The 12,229-nt window shown below is 38.6% G+C and overlaps 1 protein-coding gene and 1 pseudogene across 1 annotated transcript; both read right to left on the bottom strand.

The window, feature by feature from the left end:
* Window positions 1-6,028: 6,028 nt before the first annotated feature.
* LOC111756739 (small nucleolar RNA U13) lies at window positions 6,029-6,137 on the bottom strand (annotated as a pseudogene).
* A 4,861-nt stretch (window positions 6,138-10,998) lies between these two features.
* Dusp21 (dual specificity phosphatase 21) lies at window positions 10,999-11,779 on the bottom strand. The gene has a single exon (XM_003469360.2). The coding sequence runs from the start codon at window positions 11,669-11,671 to the stop codon at window positions 11,102-11,104; it is 570 nt and encodes a 189-aa protein (XP_003469408.1). The 5' UTR covers window positions 11,672-11,779; the 3' UTR covers window positions 10,999-11,101.
* Window positions 11,780-12,229: the final 450 nt, after the last annotated feature.

The raw sequence follows: 12,229 nt of genomic DNA, 5'->3' as shown, positions 1-12,229 counted from the left end.
CCAATGAGCTAAATCTCCAGCCCAAAATTCTAAATTTTTTTTTTTTTTTTTGCGGTACCAGAGATTGAACTCACGACCTTGCGCTTGCCAGGCAGGGACTTACTCTGTTGAGTTAAATCCCCGGCCCCCAAAATTCTAAATTTTTAAATAAAGGGTCCCACATTCTCATTTCACATGGAATTTTCCTGCAAATTACATAGAAGACATATCCAAAAATTTAAGGAAAGGTCAACTACTTGCAGATCTCTAAGAAAAGTCTGTTCTGGGAGTTGTATTTTGTTATGTAGCACATTTAGTAAATAGAGGTACAGAAGAAAAAATCAAAATATTGTACATTAGTGTTCAGTTCAGCAATAGATTGAAGACGGTACTTCTGCCACTATTTCCACAGACAATTGGTGGGCCTAAGGGTGACTGATTCAGCAATCTGAACCTGTGAACAGATATTTATCCCAGAGAAATCTTGCCCTACTTGAAGTTATAGAGAAAAACCAACACAGAGGTAGGAGAAGAGAGCACAGCATCCAGGAAATCAGGGAAAATGGGAACTCTTCCTCACCAGAAAAAAATTGTAGAAATATCTTGGAAACCTTAAGCCTTCTTTAATAAAAGAGTGGGAGATGGGACAGAAGGAAGGAAAAGGCTGGACTGAGATGAAATAAAAATAGAAATAGATAGGGTAAAAAAAAAATCAGCAAGTACTCTAAAAAGCAGCAATAAGTCCTGAGATATAGCTCTGGCATAGTGCCTGCTTGACAAGCGCAAGGTTCCAAGTTCGATTCCTGATATCAAGAAAAGGTAGAAACAAAATTAAAATACCCCCTGGAGACAACAAAGAGCAAAATTCATATGGTAAAAGATTGAACTGATGTCAACAACAAAGCTGATACTAAGAAATTGAATGGATTATGAAAGAAATGGAAATAACAAACAAGAAAAATGGTGATAGCTATGGAGAGTCAACATATGAGCAATTTGTGCTCCTAAAAGAGAAAAAAAAGCAAATGGAAGAGAAACAGTTTAGCAAGGACCTGCCTCAAAATGAAAAGATCAACGGAGCACACTTCTTTTTTTTTTTTTTTCTTAAGTTTTTTTTTTTTTTCTTCTTCTTCTTCTTGTACCAAGGATCAAAACTTGCACTTGCCAGACAGGCACTTAAGCCACTGAACTAAATCCAAAACCCTGGAACACACTTCTAATCCCAGCACTTGGTAGGCTGAGGCAGGAGGATCATCACAAATTTGAGACCAACATGTCTACATAGTGAGTTGAAGGCCAGCCTGAACTGCATAGCAAGGCTGTGTCTCAAAACAAATAAATGCATGTATATAAAATATAATCCTATAAACACATGAAACAAAAAAGTCATATAAAACCACTGTACAAGGTGTTCTACAATGGTTACTGTGTTGTCTCTTGTTATCTTCAATAGAATTGTCTGTATCATCAGATATAGTATAATTGAATATAGCAGTATATAACAATATTAATAAAAACAGAACTTTGTAGATAGTGTAAAACTTCAAAAACAGGTAATAAATCAAACCAGAATGGGTACTGTAGTGAATCTTGTCATCTTCAGTGTAGTTGCCTATACTCTCAGACTTGATATTATCAATCATAACAGTTTTGAATAAAATCTGTCAATACCAAACAGCAATCAAACTAGATTTAACTAAGATCAGTCATGATAAAACAGTATAAGTTACACAGGGCTCCTCATTAAGTTAATAGGAAATTAAGGATGATTACTGTACTATATCCTGTTATTTTTGGGATAGCTGTCTGTGCCCTCAGATCTAGTGTGAATAGACAAACTGGGACAGAATACAATCTATCAAAAAATAATAAAATCTATCTAAGCAGAAGCAGTGTAAGTAATGTGGGTTTTAAACCCTGATACACTATTAACAATATCCTCTGCCTTCTTTTTTAAGACTATTCCTCCCCTTTCACTCCCCCAGGTGTACTGTGCATTTTTGGGTCTCACCACCTCCCTCAGGTTTTAGAATGGGTGGGGGGCAACCTGCTATTTACTTAGGTGGTTCTAAACCTTCCCCCTCCTGGACTTGATCTCAAGTTGTATTCCTTTACCTATTAAAGCCTGTCTTTCCAACCTATCTGCAGGTGCTGGTCGAGTTGCCCCTATTACTCTCTGGATTCCTGTCACATAGAGTATTGTTTTCTCATATTTGATTTTCAGTCCATAAACCCTTTTTCAGGTTAATTATATTTCCTATAAAGAGCATCTCGGTGTACCCTACCTCCTGATCTCCTGATCTACTCTGCCTGTGTTTCTCTCTTTTTTTCTTTTTTCTTTTTTTGTATTTAGTGTATCACGGCCATCTATATTAGAGATTATAGCCAACCTTCTCTGCCTCATTTCTGTTGTACTGTTTTTCTGCCATTAGTTGTCTGCTTTTCTCCTTCATTCCACTTTCTGCCCTATTCATTGAGCCCTCTCTGCCACTGTTCCTGAAATCCTGGTACTTTTCTTTCTCTCTAGAATGTCCTTCAGTAATCTCTGTAGAGTTGTATTGGTAGTTGCAAATTCCCCCAGTTCCTCTTTGTCTTGGAAGCACCTTGTTTCTCCATTAATTTCTAGAGACAGTTTTTCAGGGTATATCAATCTGGGCTGGAGGTTATTTTCTTTCAGGGCTTGGAATACTTCATTCCAAGCTCTTCTTGATTTGATGGTCTGTGTCGAGAAGTCTGCCATGATTTTTATGGGTTTTCCTTTATAGGTGATCTGTTTCTTTTCTCTGACGGCTTTAATATTCTGTTTTTATATTTCTGAGATCTTGATTATTATATGTTGGGGTGTGGCTCTGTTGTGGTTGTAGGTGGCTGGACTTCTGTATGCCTCATACATCTGAATATGATTTCCTTTTTCTATGCTTGGGAAGTTTTCCTTAATTATTTCAGTGAATAGCCTTTGTAGTTCACCAACAGAGTGAAAAGAAAACCCACAGAATGAGAAAGAATTATAGCCAGCAATCCCTCAGACAAAAGACTTATATCCAGAACACATAAAGAATTGAAAAACATCAAGCCCCCCAAATTCAAAGACCCTCTCCAAAGATGGGCATCTGAGATGAATACACAGTTCTCAGATGAAGATATGCAAATGGCCAATAAATAAATAAAGAAATGTTCACCATCACTGGTCATTCGAGAAATGCAAATTAAAACAGCATTGAGATTTCATCTCACTCTGGAAAGAATAGCCGCCATTAAGAAATCAACTGATAACAAATGTTGGCAAGGCTACAGGGAAAGGGGAACACTGCTCCACTGTTGGTGGGAGTGCAGACTGGTGCAACCACTATAGAAATTAGCATGGAGATTACTCAGAAGACTAAGATTGGAAGTTCGATTCAATTTAGCTATTCCCCTCCTGGGTATTTTCCCAGAAAAACTGAAAAGGTCATATCACAGTGATATATGTGCACCCATGTTCACAGCAGCACAATTGTGATAGCTAAATCTTGGAAACAACCAAGATGCCCATCAACTGCAGAGTGGATGAAAAAGATGTGATATTTTTATACAATGGAATATTACTCAGCTATAAAAAGGATGATCTTGAGGCCTTTTTAGGCAAATGGAGACAACTTGAGGCTATCCTCATAAGAGCAATAAATAAGAATCATATTTATAAATATCAGATTTGGTCTCTAGTATAAAAAGTAATAAAAAATGTAGGAGTAATAAAACCCAAAATGTGTAATTGCTATTGTAAAAAAAAGAGGAAAAGAAAGTGCTCTAAAGAGTATAACTGTGTGTATATTTAAGTGTGTAGGACTGATAAACATTACTAAGTGTTTGTTGGATAGTTGAACTGAACTGTTGGCAGTCTTGCTATTTGAATGTCCACTTTATATGCTTTATTTTATATGCTTTACTTTACTTTTGTAACTTGAACAACTATTTCTAAGATGACAATATATAATTATCTTCTTTTTATCGGTACTAGGAATTGAACTCAGTACTGCACGCTTGCAAAGCAGGTGCTTATGTCGCTGAGCTAAATCCCCATCCCCAACAATATATAATTATCAACTAGTGATTTCTTACTGTTTATTTTTTTGAAATTATGTGTTATTTCTACACTTTTTGTTTTTCCTTTAAATAAAAAAGAGAAAAAAAAAGAACGGAAATTTTATCTAGCTCACAATTTGAGATGTTCAAGACCAAGATCAGGTGGTTTGATTCATTTGGGCCTCTAGCAAGGGTGTCATTTCATGATGGGAGCATGTAGTAGAGCAAATCACTCATATATCCAGCCAAGAAACAATAAGAACAATACTGGCGTCCCACAGTATCTTTTGAGGACATATGCTATTGTTTATGTCTAGATGGCCCCCCAGAGCCTCATGCAGTCATGGGGATAGACTTTTTTTAGAAATGGCTGAATCTAGAGTTTGTGATTGGTTCATTATCTAGTGCTTGGACTGGCAGCATGAGTGCTATACCCACTCTGGGTCACGTACCCTGCATACAATATAAGGGAAGAAAAGAAGCTTGCTCCTTTTTTGCCCTTTTTGTTCTTGTTGCTTTTGCTGTCTTCTGCTGCCATGGACTGTTAGCCCTCTTCCACGCTACCCTACTTTTCAGCCAGCTGATTATGGACTGAAACCTCTACAAACTGTGTGCTAAATAAACCTTTTCTTCCTTAACTTTGGGCATCAGTATTTTGTCTCAGCAACAATAAAAGTATCTAAGACCACGTGTGCCCATTATCTTCCCTTAAGGCCCTACCTCCAAAAGGATGCTGGCACTACCCAATAGTGACACCTTGGATGCCAAACCTTTAACAGAAGACCTTCTGGGGGATGCTGCCTGTATTCAAACCATTGCACCAGAAAAACAAGACCAATAGCATACACACACACATACACACACAAGTGTGTATACACACAGAGTGTGATTTAAGAAATTGGCTGATGTTAGGGGCTGGGTATTTAGCTCAGTGGCATAAGCGCCTGCCTTGCAAGCAGGCAGTCGTGAGTTCAATCCCCGGTACCGATAAAAAAAAAAAAAAAAGAAAAAGAAAAAGCCAAAAAAAAAAAAAAATGAAAAAAAGAAATTGGCTGATGTTGTCAGGGTGGGCCAACATGCTAGGAAACTCCTCTGATGAAAATTGATGTTGAAGTCTTCCAGTTCAAAGTCTGCAGGGCAGGCTAGTAGGCTGACAAATCAGGCAGGGTTTCTTTTGTTACAGTCTTGAGAAAGAATTACTTCTCTGGGGAACTTTAGTCTTTGATTGAGGCCCACTCAAACTATGATGCATAATTGGCTTTACTTAGTTGTAAGCATCATAAATATTAATCATCTGTGCGAAATACCTTCACAGCAACAGCTAGACTAATATTTGACCACCTAGACTAATATTTGGCCAAGTTGACATATGAAATTAACTATCACAGAAATATAAGAGAAGAAATTGGCAGAGACAAAGCAATATAAGACTGACATACTTGGTAGTGTTGGACACATCAAGCAGACCAAACAATAAATACAAATACATAAGACTATATGTATATAATGGACTATGTATGAACTACGTATGAAAATAATATGTTTTACCTTACATTATAAGTTCTACAAATAGATGAGAAGGTTGGTAGCAATATGGACAAAAAATAGTGTTGCATCAGGCATGGTGTGGCACAGGCCTATAATCCCAGCACTTGGGAAGCTGAGGCAGGAGGAATGCTATGAGTTCAAGGCCAGCCTGAACTACATAATGAGATCCTATTTCAAAAAACTTTTTTTTGATTCATGCCTCACACTTTGCTCTAAGATATATTTCAGATGGATTAAATATTTAAATGTTAAAAGTGAAACAATAAAAGTATCTGAAGAACTAAGTGATATTTTAAATATCTTAGTGTGTGAAATCTCATGACACAGAACCATAATGGCCTCATAAATCTGACTAAATAAAAGCAAAATATCACTGGCAAAATGTCACTAAGCAAAATAAAAAAGTGAATGAAGAGGAAAATATTTGAAAAAAATGTCATGTCAGAGAGGTAATGTTCTAACATCATAACAAGATCTGAAGGAGGTATATCTCACATAGTGGTATGAAAACCCACTTATCACACTTATGAAACACAGTAGAAAAGGGTCTGAAATTCTCATCACAGGTAAATTCATTTCTCTAACAGAATTCTTGAGAATCAACAGAAAACACTAATGTATCCTAATATAATATTGATATGAGTAGCCAGTCCATAGAAAGAATGGAAAGATTCTAGAATCTTCATAATAAAAGATATACAAATTAAAAGTCAATGGAGATATCACACTTCACCAGTCAAAATGACAGAGATACAAAAGCATGATATTTTGCTGGGCTGTTGTATCTGTGAGGAAACAGGAACTTTCACATATTGGTAGTAGGTCTTGCTGAAATTCTTTTTTTGTTTTTACAGAACTGGGGATCAAACTTGTGCTTTCTAGGCAGGTGCTTATGCTGCTGAACTAAACCCCAGCCCTTGGTAGTACGTCTTGATAACACTCACAACAATTAATCGGGGATGTTGTCAGAATGTAAAATTATGAGGTTGGGCATGGTAAAATACACCTATAATCCCAGCACTCAGGAGGCTGAGGTAGGAGGATTGCTGTAAGTTTGAGACCAGCCTGGACTACAAAGTGAGTTCAAGGCCAGCCTGAACTGCATAGTGAGACCCTGTCTCAAAAAGACCAACAAAATTATGAGATTAGACCTGCTATCTCTATTTCTAGTAATATCCAATGGATAAGTTTCCACATATATAAAATAATTTTTGTACTTAAACTTAACTACAATTTTGTTTATCACAATAATATTTGTAGTAACAAAATTTCACCAACAACCTAAATGTCCATCAGTAAAGAATAGGTTAAATGAATCATGATGCTTCCATGCAAAGAATATCATGCTATTATAGAGAAAATAGGGTGGTCTCATTTACTGGCTTTATTTATATGATCCCTAACATATATTAAACAAAGAAAAAACAAAGTAGAGAATGATGTGTGACTGTTAGAACATTGTTGAAAAGTGAAAATATATATGTACATATATAATTCTTTGTATATGCATAAAATATCTTGAAGGATACAGAAAAAATTGATATTGGATGCTTTTGGGGAGGAGAACCTGTTGGCTAGAGAATAGAGGTAAGGAAGTTTTTCACTCTCTATATCCCTGTGAGCCCTTTGCATGTTGGGTCATTCCTAATGAAATGTTAGAATTGTTTAAATGATAAAATACTATAAAACTCACATATATATGAAGGGAGGAGAGAATGTAAAAAAGTTAAGATACGTGCATTATCAACTCTCTACAATGAATGTAATCACTGTATACTGCAATTGTGAACTATTATAAATAAATAAATAAATCCTCACATATACTAGAATGCTAGCAATAGATAATACATCTGTTTCACTGCTCAGGAGATAATCGAGAAGGCAATCTCAGTTCTGTAAAGCAAAAACTATGCAGGTCACATTCTTTGACTACTGTGCAATAAAGCAAGAAATGAATGCAAACTCTGTCCCCAGTCCTGCCTGAAACTGGAGCCAACAGAATTCAAGCAAATTGATCAGAGATCAAGACCCATGCTTACTTTATTCCTTCACAATAGAGACTGTTCAAGAGAGAGGCTAAATCCAAGTTCAGATTCCAACACACTTATGAGTCGCAGTGCAGAAAGTGTTGGTAAATGAATATCTTTCCAGATGGAGGGGAGCTAGCAAGGAGTCTGGCTCAAGCACCACAAGAATGCCATAAAATTCACTTTTTCATTGCCTTCTCTCTCATTATTGTCTTCTTTTCAATTGTAATAACTGAATTATGAAATAAGAATATGCAACTTTTCTTGTCAAATATATTGCCTATATTTTCCCAATTTATCAGCCATTTGTTTATGTTTCTTATTTGCAATTAAAAAGCTTAAATGTTATGTAGCTAAATCTATGAGTCTGTAATGGAATGGTTGTTTGCTTTTTAATAGTACATTAAATGTTTTATCCACTATATAATTATAAAACTGTTAGGTGTTATTTTCTTCTCATTTATGCTTTTCTTACTTCTAACCACCCTACACATACATATATATACCCCAGCAGGATAAGGTGGTGCACAACTGTAGTCTCGGTCCTTGGGAGACTGAGGCAAGAGGATCTTGAGTTACAGACCAAGCCTGGGCTACATGGTGAGATACTATCTCAAGAAAAAAACAAGCAAAAACCTTTCTCTTAGATTTTTTTCAAATATCAGAGAATTGAAAGAATAGTACCATGAGCACTATTTGCTCCTTTAAATGAGCCAATAGCTGTCTTTTGTCTTGTTTTCTTTCTCTCAGTATCTCTTTTTTCTTATCCATTTGAAAGCGAATTACAGATACCACGATATTTTGAATATTTCAAAATACATCAAGTAGGAATATTCTACATATTCACAATATCACGATCAGGTCTAAACCAATTAATTGATAGCAATTCCCTAATATGCAGTACATAGTTAAAATGTCTGTTATGACCTAAACGTCATTTATAGCTATTTATCTTTCCCAAACAGGAGCCAATCAGTGTTAAGTACTGCATGTATTTCATTATTGTATTTATTTTAAAGTGGAACAGTGCCTATGCACTTATTTGTAAATTATTTATTTATTTATTTTTGAGACACGATCTCACTATGTAGTTCAGGCTGGCCTTGAACTGGCTATGTAGCTGAGGGTGGCCTCAAATGCGTGACAATCTCCTGCCTCAGTCTCCTCAATCCTGGGATTACAAGCGTGCTTCAGCATGCCCGGCTTCCACTCTTATTTCTCCCTGACACTGTCTTTCGGATGAGTCCAGAACCTCCGGTAGTCACCTTCTCACTTTCCTATGTCTCAGTAGGGAAATGGTGAAAGTACGTGGAAAGAAGACACTGAGCTAACTGGAAATGGGCTGTTGAGTACCCTCAGGTATTTTGTGGGGGCTCTGCCATATCAACTCTTGTGTGCTGTGTATCTGTTTATCCCTGTATAAAAGGAGAGGGTCTGTCTAAGGCAGTGCTGACAAACCTGTGGTATGCGAGCTGCAGCAGTCACAGAGCCTTCTCTGCCAGCACTTGAGCTCAGTGACCCCAGCAGCCAAGAATCATCAGGTAAGTCGTTTTTCTAAACTAAAACCTTAGAATTTAGGTTTATTTGTATTGTTAGCAGTTTGCAATAAGTAAATGGCTTTTGGGTTGCAGTTTGAGCACTTGGTCTCTGAAAGGTTTGCCATCATTGGTATAGAGCAATGATTTTCATCCCTCCCACCCTACCAACTGCCTTTCTAGAGGTGATAGTGGGGTGAGCATGGGTTTAGAGAGAAAAGATTTTTGGGCTTCACTGGGCTCTGCCCCATAGGTTTGCTTTAGCATTTGCTTTACCCTGAGCAACAACACCGCCCCCCTCCCCCCAGATCTGAGGGTGGAATCCAGGGTTTTATGAATGTTAAACAAGTGCTCCCCTACCAAGCAACACCTCCAGCCCACAGTTATGCTTTTGTCTCATCTGTTTTTGTTTTGTTTTGTTTTGTTTTGTTTTGTTTTGTTTAAGATGAGGTCTTGCTATGTAGTTGAGGATGGATTTGAGCTCACTATGTTGTCCAGGCTAGCCTCAAACTCATAGTAATCCTCCTGCCTCAGCCTCCCAACCAAGATGATTATAGGCAGGTGCCATCACGTCTGTTCTTGTCTCATCTATTTTTATCTAAAAATCTCTGGATTTGACTAGCTGGATCCAAACCACAGTCAGGTATCTGGGGAGTCTGAACAATTCTGGGTTCCAAGTCACACTTGATTCATCCATTCATCCCTTTGACAAGTTTCTCCTGGATCCCAGTAGTTAGTGGTGCTAGTGCTAGTGGTCAGTGATTCTAAACAAGGTGTGTGTGTGTGTATGTGCGTGTATGTGTATAGGTGTGTAGATTAAATACACATCTGAATAGGCTCTAAATATAGGTTTCCTCTGAGATTAGGTCTGAAAGACCTTAAACTATTTGTTTTTACACATAGGCTGATATTTTGGAAAAGCATTTAGAAATAAGAAAGGGCTACGCACACAGAGGAGAAATGCTTTTAGGAGGATAAGGGTGCTGACCTCCTTCAACCTGTCGGGCCAAAAAGTTATCATTGCCGTTTACTCTGAGCGTGAAACCCTTCAATTAACAGGTAACCTGCAAAGGAAACAGCCCTCACAACAGCTCTGGGAGAGAAGGGCTGTGGTTGTTTTGACAGGAAACTGAGGCTCTGAGAAGCCCCAGCTCACAGTGGGAAGAAGTATCAGAGGTGACAAGGCTCAGTCATGGCCAGCAGCTCCAGCTTTTCAAGCCAAGGCCCATGAGAGGAGTTCCCAAGGCTTAGCATCAGGTCAGGTCTGTTCTCTGCCAGCATATACCCTGGAAAAAGCACTATGACTTGTTCCACAAAGGATAGTGGAGGAATCACTGAGGATATCTTGAGACCTTGCTGTTTGGTACAAAAGTTTAAAAAAATTTAAAAAATTTATAGAGTGGGATGGTTTCTGTGAAAACCAATGTATAAATCCAGAAAACCAGAGTTGGGTCACTGTGACTGAAGGTGGGGACAGGGATGGACTGAGGCTCCTGGAGCCCAGCTTTAAGTCCTAAAGGCCATTTTCCCAGCACATCAGCACTTGCTGGGAGAAGTACAAGGAATGCCATGTTGCCTAAAGCTTTGATTTGGGTTAGCGTGAGTGTGGGCTTCATTTCTGGGTTAGTCAGCCTGAAGCCAAACTCAGGATTCCAGGTCTTCCAAAAGCATATCATGCTACTGGCAGGTCCATCTAAGCTGGACATTGCTTGCTCTACCCTCCTGTCCCCTCATCTTAACAACAAGACTAGCCCTTTATAAACGAAAAACATTTCACCATTTTCATTTAATGAATTTTATTGTTGAAGCTAAGAAGTACATTAAAACTCCAGCTCTGGTCCCCTATCCTTGCCCATCTAAGAAGCCTCCTCTGATTTTATTTACTAATTCAAGTTCAAGTTCCATCTTGCTATAAGAGCTGCTGCAGATGCCAAGGCTGGCTAGAATGGCTCACATGGACATCATCGAATTGACTTCATTTTCATACATATCGGGGATCCTACCCACTGGGGAATTGATCATACATACAGTATTCTTACTGAACAGCTTGAATTCATAATGAATAAGTTGTTCCCAAAATCCGTTGTTGGGCCGGATGATGGGACGGCAGGACTTGGTCCAAGTGTGGGCGTCTTGCAGAGTCATAGAGCGATATTTCATCAGGTATGCAAGACAGAGCGCAGGCGAGCGGCTTATTCCCGCGGCACAATGCAGTAGCGTACGGCCCTGTTTCATTTCCACGCTGTGGATGTGATCAGCAATGGGGTCAAAAAAATCATAGATGTACGAGGTAGGAGTATCGGCCACCGGCACCTGTAAATATTGAATGTCCTCGAAGAATGTGTTCACCACCTCCACCGAAGCATTTATGACTGTGGTGATGTTATAGCAGGATAACATAAATTTGTTATTTGCAGCCACACTGTTACTAATGTAAAGGCTGCCAGTTATTTTGGAAAGGTCGTAGATGATCGGCTGCCCGACAGCCTGAGGTGGAAGAAGATGTGGAGATGTTGTCATCAGGGCAGCAGGCCAGCAGGGCTGCAGTCTCTTGGTGCCCACTTCAGGGGACTGCCCTTGCTAGCCACTTCAGGAAAGCAACCACGCTGTGAAGCGTCCTGCAGAGGTCTAGCGGGAAAGAGGACTGGACATTGGTCACTGTCGTCTCTCTACTGCCTCACCTCTGATGTCACAATCCCCAAGGACCTAGAACTCTGGTTTCCATAACAGTGGTAACTAGCTCTGCTGGGAGGACACGCCCTGGGCCAGAACATCAGAACACCCGCTCCCCCAAAAGGCGTAATTCTTATCTTTCTTGACTTTTTAAAGCGTTCTGTTACACCAAATCTGTTTTATGCTTCAGCGATTTGAGCACAGTGAACAAATACCTATGAATGCTTTTGTTTCATTAGTGTTGAAGAACACTTTAGTTTCATTAGTGTTGAAGAACAAAATAGCATTATCATACTTTTTATTGGGGAACATTTGGCTCATGTGATATACTAATATCTATAAAACTGTATTGAGATATAGGTTTGATGGAGCTTGCTGAGCTGGTGTGATATTCTCTGTCGACTG

The sequence above is a fragment of the Cavia porcellus genome, unplaced genomic scaffold (genome assembly GCF_034190915.1).
Source record: "Cavia porcellus strain 051 isolate PalLab524CR breed Dunkin Hartley unplaced genomic scaffold, mCavPor4.1 scaffold_3, whole genome shotgun sequence".
NCBI classification, from domain to species: Eukaryota; Metazoa; Chordata; class Mammalia; order Rodentia; family Caviidae; genus Cavia; species Cavia porcellus.
Note: the sequence above shows the minus strand (reverse complement) of the source record. Positions and strands in the feature narration are given on the sequence as shown.